At 39.9% G+C, this 17,949-nt stretch overlaps 2 protein-coding genes across 5 annotated transcripts in view; both read right to left on the bottom strand.

Annotated features, from left to right (window-relative positions):
* The window catches only part of ryk (receptor like tyrosine kinase), a 40,024-nt gene extending 34,573 nt beyond the window's left edge, over nt 1–5,451 (bottom strand). For both annotated transcript variants that reach the window (XM_008407695.2, XM_008407696.2), the window contains exon 1: nt 4,715–5,451. In XM_008407695.2, coding sequence (XP_008405917.1) covers nt 4,715–4,937 — 223 coding nt within the window. In that variant the 5' untranslated portion in view covers nt 4,938–5,451. The remainder of the gene's footprint in view (nt 1–4,714) is intronic.
* A 1,224-nt stretch (nt 5,452–6,675) lies between these two features.
* Nucleotides 6,676–17,949, bottom strand: part of sned1 (sushi, nidogen and EGF-like domains 1) — a 34,507-nt gene continuing 23,233 nt past the window's right edge. For all 3 annotated transcript variants that reach the window (XM_008407699.2, XM_017304524.1, XM_008407700.2), the window contains 16 exons: nt 17,207–17,320; nt 16,998–17,111; nt 16,791–16,904; nt 14,412–14,528; nt 13,592–13,879; nt 13,324–13,507; nt 13,006–13,118; nt 11,651–11,929; nt 11,433–11,559; nt 11,249–11,331; nt 10,285–10,380; nt 9,955–10,071; nt 7,713–7,800; nt 7,528–7,598; nt 7,386–7,444; nt 6,676–7,294 (listed from right to left, as the gene is read on the bottom strand). In XM_008407699.2, the coding sequence (XP_008405921.1) occupies nt 7,419–7,444; nt 7,528–7,598; nt 7,713–7,800; nt 9,955–10,071; nt 10,285–10,380; nt 11,249–11,331; nt 11,433–11,559; nt 11,651–11,929; nt 13,006–13,118; nt 13,324–13,507; nt 13,592–13,879; nt 14,412–14,528; nt 16,791–16,904; nt 16,998–17,111; nt 17,207–17,320 (1,931 nt within the window). In that variant the 3' untranslated portion in view covers nt 6,676–7,294; nt 7,386–7,418. The remainder of the gene's footprint in view (nt 7,295–7,385; nt 7,445–7,527; nt 7,599–7,712; nt 7,801–9,954; nt 10,072–10,284; nt 10,381–11,248; nt 11,332–11,432; nt 11,560–11,650; nt 11,930–13,005; nt 13,119–13,323; nt 13,508–13,591; nt 13,880–14,411; nt 14,529–16,790; nt 16,905–16,997; nt 17,112–17,206; nt 17,321–17,949) is intronic.

The following is a 17,949-nucleotide window of genomic DNA, read 5'->3' as shown; positions in this document are numbered from 1 at the left end:
TATATATAAAAAAACTGTAGTTGCTCATTTGTGTCAACATGGATGGATGTATCTTTAGGCGACGCCTCAAACACACCAACCCTGCTCGGGTATTTTTGGAACAGCGTTCTCGTTTTGAAACGCTGGAGTGTTCGATGAAGAACTGTTTGGTTTTTTATAGTTTAAAAGGAGATACATTTCCTTATAAAATGTATCATCTATTAAATAAAAGCTACAAAAATATGTTTCATATATCTCGTCTAACTGTTTAGACAGTATTTCCACAGCCTAGACTTGAACAGGAGAAACATTTCAAGATCATTTGACATGAAAAATGGAGAAAGGACAATGTGACTGGGATCCAGAATGCCAACAATACAGACACACTCGCACTCGCACACACGCACACACGCACACACACACACACACACACACACACACGCACGCACACACACAAAGGTTTTCAGTTTTACAGAACCTCATGAGAGCAGGAGCAGCTCAGACAAAAGATGTGAAAGCAGGAGCTCCTCTGTTTAGCCAGAAGATTCCTGAAGAGTGGCATGAAGGAAATGAATGCTGCTGCCAATCATGCCTCTTTTCCAAAGCCTGGGCTTTGCCTTTCAGCCTCTGGAGGAGGAGAGAGAGAGAGAGAGGGAGAGAGAGAGAGGGAGAGAGAGACTACCCGACATGCCCTGAGCTGTTCAAAATGCACAGACAGTTTGAATCAGAGTATTTCTGAATCTGAGAACTAAACCAAAAGGCTCAAGCATGAAGTACATGGTGCAGCACATGATGGAGAGAAACAGGATTCCAGTGATTAAACAAATTGTTTTGTCACCATTAGAGGGGCGGTATTATGTAAAATCAATTTTTTTATTACATCATTTGTAATGTTATTCTCTCATCGAAAACATACATTGGGTGCTGCTTTGATTCTTTCATTCATGTTTGAGAAATCCTTTAATCTCCCAAGGCAACCATTCAGCTGTGCAAAACATCTGGTTGGACCTAGCGTCCCGTTCGAGGACAAAGCTTCCCCCACAGTTTCCAGGCTTCCGGCCTCACAGAGCAGCCCTCCCCTGCAACTCCACCACTCAGTTCCTTTAGACTAGCCAGTTGCAATTAGCAAACACCTGGTGGAGTTGCTGAGCTCATTACAGCAGCTACTTCTCAGTGCAATCCTGATTAAAAAACATTGTCAAAGCGTTAATAGAGGAGCCATGTTGTGATGACTTTGTCAAGGCTGAGTTTCAAAAAGAGCTTAATAAAGAGACAGAGGCTCAATTTCAAGGCATTAAACACAAAGTCATATAGATCAATGGATCATGATGTCTCTGCGGACAAAATTACCTTTAAAAAAAAAACCATATTAATCATCAGCATGAAAATGATCGAGCTTGTTTTATTTTATCATGTTTTTAGCTGACTCATCACTTATTGAGACAGGCTAAGCTTCAGGCTTAACTTCTAAGGAAGAGAGAAGTTAAACCAAACCTGGGAAAAAAAATCCCCAATCTTTGACTTCAAAAATAGATTTGTACAAAATCATGATAAACGATATCAGTGCAATCTCAGAAACCCCATTAAAATCCTAACAGCCTATGTGAGTGAAGAACTGATGTGGGAGATGAAAGAGTAGAAAAGAATGTGAATCCAACACGAGCTTCAGGTTCAATACCCGCTAGTCACATGGAAAAGCAATTAAGCGATGCCGCCGGCCCGTCAGCCCTGGACCAGAGCTCAGCTGAGGTAGGATGTTTTCCTTACCAAACCCTGGGGAGTCAGGCTGCTTGGAAAAGTTATCATCTGCTCCAAAAGCAGAAAATTTATGCAAAGCCTGCATCAACCAGAGATGCTTAGAGAAGTGCCTCAGTGTTTCGGTCTCTGCACAGAGAAAATATGAACGAGCGGGAAGGGAGTAAATGTAAAATTGTCTCAAAGTTTCACCAGCCAGTAAAACATAATAAAAAAAAATTGAAAAAACATCAATGTTCTACTGGACTGCAGCTTCAATGGAGAGGAGAGCTGAAACCTAATGTTAGACAGCAGTGAGATCCACCACCAATGATTCTGATTTAAGCAACAAAAAACTAATAAACTGTATATTGATCACCAAAATACATTATAGACCCGTTGTTGTTGTTGTGTCAACCCTCCAGACACAACAACAACAACAACCAGAAGACCTCTGAGGTCTGCTCTCCATCCCCAGAACCAGAACCAAACATGGAGAAGCAGCATTCAGTTTTTTATGCACCACAAAATCTGGAACAAACCTCCATAAAACTGCAAAATTGCTGAAACACTGAGTTCCTTTAAATCAAGGCTAAAAACCCGATAGGTTTAGAGCTGATACTGTAACACTGATCAATATATTTGATGTGTATTCACTTGATGATGGCTTTTGACAAAATGTAACTTTTATGGCTTGTTTGATAATTGGCTGTATGGTGTATGATGTTTTTACGGTGTAAAGCACTTTGAACTGCCTTGTTGCTGAAATGTGTGACAGACAACCAAGAAAACAGGTTTGAATTGGTGCTTTGATGGCCGTTATCAATGTACGGCCATCAAACGTTTTACTCAGTCTTTTCCTAGTTGGACTGTCAAACTTTGACGCAGCATTCACTTGAGTCACCAGATGTTTCTTTTATTACATTTTAATATGTTAAGCATAAATACTGGATGATGGCGCATTTCCCTTTCACAATGGCTGTTCAGTCTGGCGTTGAATGAGTTGAAGCATCAAAGCAAACTAAATATAATCACAAGCAAACCAGTCCTTCTGTTTGATGATTACCAGCTCTGAATAACTGCATTGTCACTGAATGACCGGGCTAACACAATAGTCTTGTGACACCATCTACTTCTACCTGCTGATAAATCCACTAAATAGAAAAAGATATCGCTGTTGATCCACGAACAAACGCTAACGCGATTATAGGTTGATGACCAACTCATTTTTGACGGAACTCCGGCAAAAGTCGAAAACCTTCTTCTGATTTCGCTGCTTCAGTTTCTGTGTTAATGTGGAAGGAGCCGCTCCCACACGGTCTAAACCCTAAAACAACAGCTAAGGAGCAATGCATACACTGACTTAGACTAGGCATCCAAGAAGAGAGTAACCTCATGCCATTACATGCAAAAAAGATAAATAAAATAAAAAAAATCAAACATCCAGAGTAATTCACAGCTTCATCACTTTTTGTCTTTTTGCCACCATATATGGCTGAAATGACTGATATGGCCAAAGATTATACACACTGCACCAAAGACATGAGCGTGTACAGCTGTGCTAAAACAGACGACCACGTCATAAACTACTTTGTTTCAGAGGCTTCAAAATGTAGGATTTGGAGGTTGCATGTTGTTTGTGTTGTGTATGTTTTTTCTCCTGTACTTTAACGCAAACATTAGAGAAGCCTCAAGGCCGTTTTGTTCCTCCTCTTGATTAAGTGGAAATTGAAAAACCTTTTTAATTAAGTGTGAATTACTCTGCTATATATAGTCGTCTGGTAATTGGGTTTAGTTTATAGCCAGCAAAAATATCTGAAGAGACGAGCAGGAACAAATTAAAAAAAAAAAACTTACACAAAGATGAGTTCATTTCAGATTAAAACACTGAACTGACTGAAGGCTGAAAATGACCCTCATCTCTTTGTATTTTTATGCATTTCTACTGTTGTGTAAAATAAGCTTAAGTGGTTAAATGAAATATTTGCGTTGATTTTTTTCTATCTGATTATCGATTACTAAAATAATCCTTAGTTGCAGACGTGGATTAGAATGATCTTTTCGGAAACCACAATCTGTAGAATGTGATAATTATTCAATTAGTCATCAGAATAATCTACAGAACAATCAATTACTGAAACAATCGTTCCTTTCAGGCCTATATTTAAGAAGCAAATCCTGATTTCTATGGGCAAAAGACTAAACCATAATTACATTACATTTCTTTCTAATGTTTATTATCAAGTATGACATCATAAGAAAATAGGATATTGTCATACAAGCACAAATTCAGCGCATTTTATTCTGATTATATGTCAAACACAAGATAGCGCAAAACTGAGAAAAAGGAAGGACAATTACACAGTTTTAACAAATAACCAGAGAAGTGTAGCTCTGTACTTTGCCTAGCTGAGCCAATATTTTGAATAAAATGATTACAGTCAAAAGTCTTGGGGGTTCTTTTTCCTGCCAGCTTATCAGGCAGAGTCTAACGCTCAAGCTCAGTCGGTCTGGATGAATGCTGGTCCAGGAGTCCCAACTGGATTTAGGTCAGGACTTTGAGAGGGTAATATCTAACACGTGATTATACTTTGATCTAAAGAAAATTTGGACTGTTGCTCCTGCTGTACATTTAGTGCTGGAAGGTTAACTTCTTCCTCTTTCTCAAGTTCTGTGTTTTACTCTGTATTTAGCTCTATTAAGTTTGACTCAGCTGAAGAACAACAACCCCACAGCATGACACAGCTGTCACTATGCTTCACCGTGTGGATGGTATGTGTAGTGTTATTTGGGTAACTTGCTCGCAATGTATTTTATTCATTAGTACCAAAATAAAATTATTTTTCTCGTTTTCCTCTCACCTCAGTTACTTGCTGTTTTTGTTGTGTTATCTGATCACATCCCAATACCAGACGCTAACGTCTAAGTATGAATACCTTAAATAGAAACACAGGCAGACTGGGATACATTCACAGCTGACTTTATAACAAGGCCTACTTACCTAGAAACTTCTTCACCTCCTCCACGCTCATGTAAATGTTGACACGGGGGTTGTTGTTGTTATTGTTGTTGATGTGGACGCCTGAGGGAATGCTGTGGCTGGCGAGGCAGCCGGCGCCTTCCAGCAGCAGCAGGAAGAAGAAGCCCCCGAGCCTCCACAGCACCGAGTGAGGCCAGCCCCGGCTCTCAGACGGGCTGCCAGCGCTCACAGTCAACCCCAACATAGCAGTGGTCGGGTCGTCTGGCTCGCTGTTGTGTTCCCTCCTCAACAGTCGATAGTTTCTTTCTCATCCGTCCGTGAAGTTAATCCGTGGAGGAAACATTACGAGTTAAATTACGCCGCAGCGTCACTAATCACTGTAACTATGTTAGCCACAAATCTGTTTTTTTTAAAGTCTTTTCTTTCGTGCTGAAACAGGCTAAGTTAGCCAGAGGAGGCTAATTTGAGTTTAGTTGTGCTAACCCTCGGTGGTCAGACTGTCGTTCACCGTGCTCGCGCTCAGATTTACGACGTTTTCCAGCCGAATAAGGGACGTACTGGATATCGCCACATTGATGCACATTGATTTGTGCGGTTTAAAACGAAACAAGGGTGAAAAAAGTACCCAAAAGCAGTAGAGTCGCTAATACATGAAGCCTTCTCCCTCCTTGGTATGTCCTCCCGTTGCTTTTTCCTCACTATCTCAGTTTTCACTCGGAGCAGGGAGGAGGGGGGCCGCGGAGACGCTCGCTGCTCCCACCGCAGAGTTGAGTGCTGCCTTCAGGTGCTGTGGGAAATATTTCTTAAACACGTCCGATTCAGGCACGTTCGAGTTAAAACGAAGGTCCATAAATGCTCTGACTATACTGTAAATGTTGGAATATGCGTCCCAATGAGGCGCATTTGTCAGATTAAAAGTAGACAACTTTTAAGATTGTAGATCTTTTTAGTAAATCACATTGTTAGACATACTTATGGTATTTTACACTGAACAGTCGTATAACTATATGCATTAGCTGAATTATGAAGAGATTAGGCTTTAGAGTGCGAATGCAGGACCTCACCTTGACTTGTGCTCTCAGATTTTCTATCATAATGACGGAACGTCTGAAATTAGAGGTGGGCTGTGTAGGGTAATACATATAAATAGGGGGGGAAAAAATGCTAATTTTACATTTTATTCCAAAATGATAATAACAGTTCCATGTCTTGTTAATTGAGGGTATCGTAGAAAATGAAACGACTGCAGAGAGTGGTGCCCTTGAAAAACATTTCTGTCACGCCTTAAAAAAGTTTTTTTTATAACATCGTCTCACACAATGTTTTTATTTAAATAAATCTAACTTTTAATTTAAGAAATGAGCATTTATATACAGATTAAGACATATCCAATGGCACAATTACTGCTAACAATCTCTTTGAAATGAATCTAAAACTTTTTTTTACTGTTCTTGTTATATACTTTGCTATTATACATTGACAAAGGTTTCTGGAGGATTTCCAATAGTAACTCCTGAGTTTCTGTTGCCCTACAGTATAAATATAACATGACACAGACACTCAATTATTTTAGCCACTGGCCAAAGTCTGGATGAGGAGTAATATTTATACAGTCACCACTCATAGAAGGTTAATAAAAAATTAGATATATAAAAAATTCACTGTTAGAGGACTGCAGAAAAGAGTAGGATTCTTACTGGAGTCATCAGGTTTTCATAAAGGCCAGATGCTATCAATATGCTAACTAGACAATTCAGATAAAAACCTACTTGTCCCGCTAAAAAAACTGATAATGGGTCACAATTGCATTTTTGTTATTGGAATAATGAACTAAAGCATACTGCCAAACAAACAGTATGGTTTACCAGCCTTAAAATGAACCATCCTCAGTGGCTTGACTTAAAAATATAGAACTTTATTCCAATATAATGAAAGAAAGCCACTTATTTTCTAACATTCAGAAAGAATAAAGAAATCTCAAACCATTTTTATCATTTTTATTAATAAAATATCCACCTACAAAATGATCTATAAACACTATTTACAGAGTAGCAAGCAGTGATGCCCGCTAAGACAGAGTAAGATATTTTACATAGAAAACACTTGGCAGAGGAGATCAATTCATGGGCTGTGGTGAGAATGTATTGTACATTTTCTATTGTTTCATAAGGACACATGAGGAAAATGTAGGGACTCTGAGCATTCTGTGATTATTTCCCTGAGGGACAAACCTGCAGCTGGAGCACAAATAAAACCCTCTCCTTGTGTCTCTGCATGGAAATGAGGTATATAAGGTCTCTTATCCAAATTTGCTTAAAACGTGTGAAAATAGTACCTGCCAGCAAACGTCATAAATAACGTGGGGGTCAGTCGTCTGTCGATCCCTTCCTTTTCCTGCAAATGAAACTTCAGGGGTGGAAGTTCTGTATCCGGATGAGCAAACAGTTGTGAACTGGTTACAGTGGGTCTTGACAGGGGTTCTCAGCACAAAAAAAAAAGAATCACCATAATCAGATACTTCAAGTAGATTATATACACCAAAAATGTAGCTAGGAGGTTCTCCACATGACAGTGATGACTTTCATCAGCATCCAGCTTGCTCTAGTGGAAAGAATGACAGAAACTTCAGTTTGTTTTGTTGAAAATAATGTGCCGTTCTGCTGAGGCAGGCAGAAACGATGTTAAAACCTACTTTGATTTTCTTGTAAAAAACCAAAAAACACCATTACTGGTGTCTGCTTGCTCTTCTGGCTGTTAGGAAAGAAGATACAAGTGTTTCCATTTAGTTAGATGACTATAAAGTTACTTGTGAGCAGACAGCTTGTTATGCTTACTTTGACTTTTCACTGGCTCGCAAATCTCCCGATAGCACACGTCCTGCTGTACCTTATATGTCCTTTTGTACCTGCGAGGAAGAAAAGCTCAGATTCACTGGATCCGCTGGGAAATGAACCCCCCCCCCTCCCCACATTCCTCATAATCCGGAATCTGCATAAGTAGACAAAGTAGCAGGACTCACTGATAGTGGCACACTCCGCCCTCCCAGACAGGTATGCTTTTAGTCTCAGAGTAGAGCCGGGTGCATGGGTGGGGCACTCGCTGGCAAACTGAAACACAGCGGACACACAAATGCCTTAAGAGCTGCCAGGACGGGGAACAAGCCTGCTAGATGGCTTAGGGGTCTTGCGGGATGGAACCGGGCCCTTCTCGCTGGCTGACGGATGGGTTTTAGGACAGGAATGTTTAAACAACTCTGACACTGGATATTTGGGTGCAGAGCAAGATTTAAGGGGAGCAAGGGGTATGTCCAGTGTCTCCTTCATCAACGTGTTCTTAGAAGAAAAGTCAAACTTGTAAATCCTCCTCTGTTTTGGCAGAGCTGGGATTTTAGTACAGGGGTAAGAAAGTGTGTTCCCTCACTTGAGCGCTTTTTGGTCAGCAGCTGCTTTTTAACACTTTTCCGTACTTTTCGTTTGTGTCTTTTTGGCTCCAGGAAGTTGTAAAGAACGCATATGTTCTATGTTCTTATAACAACAAACAGTTGTAAAAGGAGATCAATAGATATCATTTTCACAAGAAAATGGAGATACAAGGCTTTTTACCCAACAGCGATGAAATCTTTTGTTCTAAGGTACGTTTTGGAACATTATTCTTCAGCGGGTTTAATAAATTGTCTCATTAATCGGAGGAAGCAGTTTATAATCTTTAGGAATTATTTTTATAGTAGGTAGCTGATATAAGAGGTCATTGCTGATTGTTGGGTGTCATACCGTTTAAAATTTTTTTCAATCTTTCATTGCCTCAACATTCTGAATGAAGCTTGAACACCAAGTGTACAGTATGCAAAAGTATTTGCACCCATTAAACGTTCACATTTTGTCACGTTGCAACCGCGCGCGAGAAATAATGAATTTTGTTGTGACGCTTTGTTATAGAGCAACAAAAAGAAGTGAAAAACTGTGGAGTGTGAGGAAAATGATGCTTGGTTTTGTGGCGTGTATTTACAGCTCATCATCACACTAGACCATCTACTTCCTTATTAAATTGGTTGAACTGGATTTGTCTCTGTGACTCTCTCCCTAAATCCCTGCTTCTCTGCATAAATAAAATTTGTGATTGGGACATGATAAAACGTGAAAAAGTTAAAGGGGTTTGAATTTTCTGACTACTGAAAATGTATCCAAATCGATAATCCTACTGGAAGTAAACATTTTAGTTCCTGTAATTCTTATACACAGAAAGGTAAAAAACAGTTAGAAATGAACCGTTGTTCATGGCTTTTGTAACATTCAAAAATCGGTTTATTATATAAAATGGAAAATTTCTGTTAAAACTGATGGGAAACTGGGACTCGTGGTCTAAAAATTACCCAATGAAAACAGACTACGTCTTTAGAATATAACGTTTCAGATGCTGAGCAATGGAAAGCATTAAATAAGAAATAAATTGTGTTTTATAGTTCGTATAAAAAAATGCTTAATTTTGAAGCATAATTATCTGTTAGATTGTGACAGCACAGTGTCGCTTAAAGCTATGCACACCACTGTTTACCAGCTCTATTAATAATCAGCTCTACTGAAAATATATATCTATAATTTAACAGTTTTCCTGCATTATTCAACATAAAAATGAACAAATCTGAGGGAAAAATACAACTGAAAGGTATAACAGCTTGGCTGCAAAAGTCAGATTCCGTCTGAGGCCTGTGTTGGCCGTTCCAAAACTTTAACTTTCCTCTCATTAAGTCATTCTTAAGTGGATTTGGACTCACTGTGATGCTGACTTTTAAAAATTTCTCTTTGACTTCAGAAGGTTTCGGGATGAAAACCGAAGTTCAAAAAATGTGATTTAATTACAAAAACCTCTAGTCCATCTGAAGAAAAGTTACCACACACCATGATGCTGCCACCACCACTGTTTTCAGAGCGTCACACATTCTCCCAAAATATTCTGGGAGATTTTAGCCTGACCTGTATTGTTTTCTTTCAGAGAAAATGTTTCTTTCTCAACCAGAAGGCCTGAAAATCCAACTAGAACAGATAAACTTTATTTCAGGTTCAGAAGACTCACTACGACTGATTGTAGGTGAGAACTTAAACCTGGAAATAAATCAGCAGATGCTTAAATTAAGGACTAGTTTCACAGTGTATATGACTAAAGACTGAGAATAAACACAAGACGTAAAAACCAGTGTCAACTGGGATCAGAGTCTGGATCATGTGGTTTGTATGTGGAGTACAAGAAGACAAACACATACTTACACAGTTCACACTGTCTGCCCTTGAAACCCGTCGCACAGCTGCACACGACGGAGCCCCTTTCGTTCACACACGTCCCTCCGTTCTGGCAGATCAGACTGTGGCAGTCCTGGGGCGACTCTAAAGACAGCAGCTGCCATTAAAACCCTCAGAGCAGAATGAGCTTCAGTCTCGTGTTTCAGGCCCACTAGTTCACATCATCCACAGCTGATACCGTCCGCTGACAGATTCCAGCTCTACTCCAGTCCACCAAACCAGGAATCTTGTGCTTTATTTTTTGCTAAAATATTTTAATTAAAAAGAGAGAAAGAGAGAGTAAAATGAAACACCTACCAGGCTGTGTTCTCAAAGCTTTTTCTTCAATCTCTAGTGCAAGGCTAATTTTGTTTGTTGTTTCTTCCATCTTTTCTAATCTGATAGGTGGAGGTCCTGCAAGGCAAAACGAAAAGAAAAAAAGAGAAACATTTCCTGTCATGTATCTTTGCGAAACGAGGAAATTAACGAATTACTCCATGATGAATCTGACTGAGTTTAGATGTGGCACTGGCAGGCACTGTATACATTCCTCGTCCTGAAACGATGTTTTGTCAAAGCGCCATTAAAGTTGGTGGAGAATCTTAAAGAGGAAATCTGTTCTCGAGAGCAAACGATAACATCTGGAAAAAGGTTTTACTGTTTAGCCTATATGCTGCAGGAAGTGAAAGAAACATCCGAAATCCTCAATAAAGAAAAAAGCTGCCATAAAAAGTGAGCATGGTCTTCAAACATTTTTACAGATAAAAACCTCAAATGTGTGGCATTCATTTGTCATCCCTCACACCTATTATCTGATACCCCTGAATACATTTATGTGCAACCAATTGTCTTCAAAAACATTAAAAACCCCACCGGTTTGTGGTTTTAACATTAAATTATACATTTTATTATGTTAAAATAATAACATTTCCAGTTGTTCTAGTTTAGAGTTCCTCTAAATGAAGGCTAAATCCCCACCTTGCTTGGAGCCTTGATTTATAACAGCTGGAACATTGATCAACATATTTGATTTATATTTGCTTGATGATTTTGATGATGGCATCTGACAAAATATAATGTTTATTGCTTGTTTCATAATTGGTTACCGAATTATGATTTTATGGTGTGAAGCACTTTGAACTGCCTTGTTGCTGAAATGCAAATAAAGTTGACCGACTAACATAATAAATTGCACAAAGCATACTGAGGAGACTGGAACTATTGTCTTAAAGTAAAACGCCTTCAATATCTTTTAAATATTCACACTATCGTTTGAACTTACTGGTACGATGTCGGATCACTTTCGGCGTTAAGTGGGAAAACCTAGCCGTTATCTTCCCCCTCCGGTCAACCAGCTCAGTGTATCTGCAGCACAGGAACAAACACTGCTTAGCTTTTACAGTGGACCTGCTGCTGATGCTCATGTTTTAGGGTAGAGTGGACTGTGATCAGACGCCTGCTAATACCTGAACAGCTCTTCTGTGCTGCCGCCCAGGTCTTGAGGGTGAGATGTGGGAAATACGCGCCCGGTCTGGATCCCAAGTCCCGTTACTGTGGGCCGCTCCCTCCTCCCAGGTCTGACCTGCGTTGGCACTAGGTTAGCGGAAGGAAACAACAGCAGAGTAATTCAAATGTAACTTATTAACATTTGTGGAGAGACAGAGCAGTAGGCACGGTAACTCACAGGTGGTAAAAGATAAGTGCTGCGGTATGCTGTGGATCTGTTCCTGTCCTGTGTTTTTGACAGACATGAGAGCAACGTAGTAGTGATGTCCTGGCGTCAGCTCACGGAGTGTGTACAACCCCAACTTCCCATTAGGCAGGAAGCGACTCCTGGTATTCAGACCACGAGTTACGTTGATCACAAAGCCATCTGGGACGTGTCGCGCATGGCGGCTCCAGGTGATCAGCGCTGAATTGGGGGTCAAATGCGACAGGGACAGATTCTGTGGGGGATAAGGCCCTGGGGGTAAAACATTTAAATGGTCAGATTATTAATTTTTTTTAACTTGTGTCATATAAATCTCTCATAACACAAGGGAAAGGTCCTCCACAGACGTTTTCACAAAAAAAGAACTAGGGATGTAAATCGACTTAAGATTAATTGTCGATTAATGGTTTATTCAATTAAATTAGTTCTAATCAATTAACTAGTAGTAACGTCCACTTGGACCTTCTTTTAGTGTTGTAGTTTGGCTGCTACCCAGCAGAGGGCGCCACTGGTCATCCCTAAACAGAGCCAGTTGACACAGAAACAAAGATGGTGGAAATATCACGAAATAGGAAAGAGAAACGGTCCAAACAGTCCAGTATGGGATTCAAATCGCATTTTACATTGTTTTGTTTTGAAGTATAAACACTCAACAAGCTGCTTAAAATTGAGGATGTGATGACAGAAAAGTGGAGGCATAATGCAGAAAAACTATTAACGTGATGGATGCCAATAAGTAATGCTGGTCTTTAGAGCTGTAATGACGTAATATGTTTCATGAAGCAAAGTAATAACTTTCCTTCAGTAGCATCATCTGTAAACATTTCTGTTCACGGGAAATCAAGTGTTTCATGTATTTTATTCTTTTCATCCCTTATTTTTTTACTTAGCAACCTGTGAGGTTCCTGTTTTGTTATATTTATAAATATGTCTAAGTTTATTAATATGAGAAAACTGCAATTTCCTATTTATTCAGTCAGTATTTAACATAGCGGATACTAAATTCAGCATATTCTGAAAAATGTAGACCATGTTATGAAAAGACGGCTGGCCCTCTTTATGCAAGAGAACACTCAGTCTTTGAGAAAATGGCTGCTTATAGTCGACTGATAAGATCAATCAACTCAACGGATAACCGGCATCCCCATTAAGAATACACATTTTTATCTCTGGTCAGATCCTGGGTAGCATGATGTTTAGGATAAGGATTTAAAGGGCTTACATAATTTGTTTTCTGTACAACAACTTTGAGTTGGTAATCTTTGTGAATGGAAAGATTGTTGAAACAATGTTGAAACCTAATAGTGTTTGAGAAACTGTCTACTTACTTGTCCAGAATTGCAGAGGTCCTGCTGAGTGACTGGTGGAAGGAAATTCATCCGGCCTGATCCCACTTTGAGTCAAAACATCCACTGTATACATGTGAGCAACCTGTAAAGAACTGTGAAACCCAAGGAGGGACAAACGTTGTGTTTACTCATCCTTAGTTTTGTCCAGAGCTGTTTGAAACTTTACATTTGTGGAAAAAGTACTGCCCTCTGCCTGCTAAAAAGGACTCTGTCTTGTACAATACATCAACACCTCCATCTAGTGGACAAGAGTGGAGCTGCGACGATGCCACTGGAATATTTAGTGCAAAGTCTTACCTGAAAGTGTGCTCGGTGACGCTCGAGTTGAGCGCAACAGTGAGAGGCTCGGTCCCATCTGAAGGCATCAAAGAGACATGCACCCTGCTGACGGCTGCATGATGAGCAGCCTGGACCAGCCAGCTCAGCCAGACCTGGGAGGACGACACATTGACCAGCTGCAGCTTTTCCACCCGCTGCGGTCCTGGCACAGAAAGTTTGATTGTTGAAACTCAAATTATTACATAAAAAAAAACAAAAACAAAAAAAAACATAAGGAGATGCTCACTTGTGCGAATTAGCGCAGTGGCAGGCTGGCTCGTGTCGTTGCCGTAGGCTTTGAGTTTGATGGAGACGGTGGAAATGTTGTACAGCATGCCGGGAACCAAGTCCCGCAGAACATGAGTGGAGCGCTGCTTGTCCAGGTAGTCCGTTTTGGGGGTGCTGTTGCCCAGGGGGGCATAGGTCACAGCGAACATGCTGAGCACTCGGTGGGAGTGGTCCGGCTGATCCCAGCGCAGTTCCACCTCATTCTCCTCCACGCGCAGTACATGGAGACCAGACGGTGGCAACAGGTCTGGGAACAGCAGCAACCTTAAATTTTTATTCTACACAATGCGGTGCTTTGAAAAAGTATGTCAAATTGAAAAATACACTACTTTATTGATCCTAAAGGAAAATTAAATGTAATTCATTAATTCCATATTCTTCAAAGAGTGAGCTTATTTAACTTATTAATTTACTGAATTTTGAATTTAATTTCTTTGTCTCTGAATTTATTTTCACATTTTGCGATATAAAACCCCAAAACTGTCAGTGTGTTTTATTGGGATTGAATGTAACAGACTCAATCGGCTACCTCTGAAGATAACTGGTTGCACTAGGAGTATTAGATTATGCAAGTCTAATAATTCAGATTTTCAGTCCTAAAATCCCTATTTCATATTGGTTCACCACACAACATCTAAATAAAATACATCAAAGTTTGTGGTTTTTAGGTGACAAAATGCGAAAAACTTCAAAGGGTTACAAATCCGTTACGATACTCTGTAACTACATTGTTGCCTTTATAAATTTGTGAGGGCAGTTTGATTGTTGACCTTACTGACCTTTCTCGCAGTCTTTGCCTGTGAGGCCCACTTTGCAGACACAGTTGTAGTTTCCTCTCCTGTCACTCCAGCAGCTGCCTCGAGTTCCACACGGTTTCAGCACACATGGGTCCTCCACTTGGTGTTGACAAAGACAAACAGTAGCAATAAGACGACAGTCTAAGAGACATAAAGGTTATGTTAATCCCATTTAATGCTGAACAGCAATGGAAATAGACGTGTGTTTTGTGTATAACCACAAAAATGATGAGGAATGTATGGAAATGCGAAAAACCAAAAAGGTTAGGTTTTTGTCTGTTTTGTTTTTACAATTAATTGACTTCATGGAATTAAAGACAGCGTGAACTTAAAATATTCCGTTTTGCTTCGTCACGATTACTCCATTTGCTCCTACGCATCCAAAATCTTTTTTGCATTTTCACACCTGACAGTCCGGTAGACTCTGTTTGATTGTGACCAAAATTGCAACATTTGTTACATTTTCAGCTAGTGGCGTTTGCTTTCACGCTGCACCGTGTCAAACGATTTAAACCAATTGAAAAACTGCTGTTCACACCCTCGCCTGTGGTGGCGCTGCACCAAGAACCACTGAAGGAAGGCACAGTGGTTATACACTGTCAGTTCGGTCTTTGGAGAAGACACGAGTGGTTATGCACTCGTGTCTTCTCCGAAGAAAACACGAGTGCAAATTCCTTCTTCACAAAATGTAAACAAAAATGGAGTAGCTTCAAACTGGAGCAGTTGTAGGATTTGTTTTTGTCTTTGGTAAAATACTACGAGCCTTTTCTCTAACATTAGACTCTTGCGTTTGTGTTGGTTGTATTTACCCAGACTGCGATGCGCTATAGTCCTCTTCCTGTTTTTGGAGCAGAGACAGCATATGCATTGGAAGCGCGCCAGAGTTCACTTCAGCTGAACTGAAACGTAGGCTTTTAGGCGGACTGGATTTCGCATTTTTAGTCTCTCTCAGAGTTTGATTACGCATTCTCTCCTCCCCAAACGAACTAAACTTTCTAGGCAAACAGATTAGAGTTCAATTAAAGCGGACTAAAAGGGTACATGAAGAGTGTGAATACACTCTTCATGTACCTCACTTACTTGTAAAGATACTATCACTATATCCAACTCTAACAGTTAAGAAGAAATGCTGGCGAGCACAACAGTTCAAGTTTTTTTCTCTGTCCTCCATAGACACTTTTGGATTTTCAGTGTGAAATTTATTTTCGTATTGCATTTAAAAACAACTGTGAGCTTGGTGGGTGTTCTGTCCATCATCATCTTGATTGTCTTGATGACAGTAGGATTTGGTTGGCACTGAAATTTTTAAATTCTAATGAGAAAAACTCTGAAGTCATGTTGTCCCGACCTAACAGGAGTCCTTGGACTGAGCTGTCTTACTTGGCGTCCAATTAGAAATGCCTCATAATAAATACAGGGATAAAAATGGATCCTACATTAAAACTTGACTGTCAAGTCAATTTTGTAAAATAATCCCTTTTCCAGTTAAGGCATCTGACAAGAGTTAAGCCTAATACTGCCTCCAACAGCAATACAAAGACAGTCAGACGCTTTTATTACCCATCGCCTTGATTATTGCAGTGCTCACTTTTTGCCATCAGCTAGGCTTAAATTACTCGCCCGCAACTCAAAATGTGACCACTTGATTTGTAACTCGGACTTACAAACATGGCTAGATTCCACAAACTTTAGCCTGAGCGGTGTGGATACATAGAGGTAAGCTATTCCACAATTTCAAAGCAGCTGCAGCAAAAGCTTGGTCTACTCTGCACTTCAGTTGGGGTTGTGAAACACCCAGGAGAAACTTTGACCAGGATGCTCCCTAAGACGTGTGGATGGTTGAGGAGAGGATGTTAAATACAACCCGAATGCCAGAAAGGTTCTTTACATTTGAACACAATAAAAACTCAAAGACATTCAAATCACATGAGGCAACATGTTATTCACAACAGAACATAATGTAACAAACATTCAAAATGAGAAATTGTACGTCTTTATTCACTAAATGCTGCAGGCACCAAAAAAGTTGGGATAGCAACCATATTTACCACATTGTAGCAACTCTCTCTTTTTTTTTTTTAAACAGTTTGAAGATGTCTGGGGATCAATACTCTGATTGATAAATGGCAGTTCTTGATGCAGTGCAATCTGGACATTTTCTTTTATTGATTACAGACCCAAAATTACCCTTGGAATCTAGTTTTAAACGCAAGACCGAAATTTCAGAATTAGATATTGGACACAGGACTAAAAACAAAAGGGAAGAACTCATTTGCAACTTTAACACTGTTTCTGACGGAGTTAAGAGATAAATGTGAGAATCTCAAAGTAAATATCAGAAACTCTGCAAAGTTTACTTACACATCTGGCAGCGTTCCCCAAAGAAACCGTCTTTACACGTACACACGTAGTACTGTCTGTAACCCCGACACACGCCTCCGTTCAGACAAGGGCTGGACTCACAACCATCTTGCTCTGCACACAGACATTTGCACATTGGTAGAATTCGTCCTTTTATTTCTGCCGGTGGCTAAATGTGCAATATTTGTGGTTGAAAAGCCACTGCACCTATTTCACAGTTCTGTCCTTTGAAGCCTTGTGGACAGTGACACAAGTAGGAGCCAGACTGATCCTCACATGTCCCTTTGTTCATGCAGGGCTCAGACAGGCATTCATTTGCGTCTTAGAAGAAATGAAACATTCACATATAGGAGCTATATACGTGTGAATATTCTTTTGTGTTTCTGTGAATGTCGTGGATCTACGGAAAGCCTTACCAATCTGACAGCGTTTTCCACTAAAGCCGTTCTTGCAGACACACTTGTAGGACCCAATCTTGTTCTGACAAGAACCGCCGTTGAGACAAGGCTGTGATAAGCACTCGTTAATCTCTGTCAAAAAAAGAAACAATTGAGTTAAGGTACATGTAAAGTAAAGCATAACTCCGAACCACTGAAGGATGTTCAACTTCAATTAGGAACGTTTTCATTGATCATAAAATTGCACAAATTGGAGTTGTGCAAAATAAGTTTGTGTAATGGAAACAAGGCGATTTTGAAACTAAAATTTTTGCATAAAAAGTTTTCATGCCGGGATGAGGTGGTTTTTCAGCCATATCAAATTTTGTGAATTTCAAAAAAATGCAACGGAAGCACTTTTTTTTTCCACTTCAAGCCAGTTTGTATACAGCAGTGTGCACTTATTTGTAGACACTGAGCTTCTTTGATAATGCGCAGCTGGCTCCACCAGAGCTCTCGCAGGATCAATTTCGCTAAAACACGTAGCTGCTCCCCAGCATAAGTTTGTCTCTCCAACACCTGAACAGCGTCTCCTCTCCTGGCTGTTGATGAGCACTAGCATTGAAGCTGAAATATGAATACATCTCCTGTAACTGTTTACATCGATCGCCTCCATGACTTTTAAATGACTTATTGCATACACAGGCTTATTCACATGTGATTTTAAATCTGCTTTTTACTCAGTAAAATTTTACTCATCGCAATTTCTGTTCTTTGATATT

Source organism: Poecilia reticulata, linkage group LG4 (genome assembly GCF_000633615.1).
Source record: "Poecilia reticulata strain Guanapo linkage group LG4, Guppy_female_1.0+MT, whole genome shotgun sequence".
NCBI lineage: Eukaryota > Metazoa > Chordata > Actinopteri > Cyprinodontiformes > Poeciliidae > Poecilia > Poecilia reticulata.
This window is presented reverse-complemented; position numbering and strand designations above follow the sequence as displayed.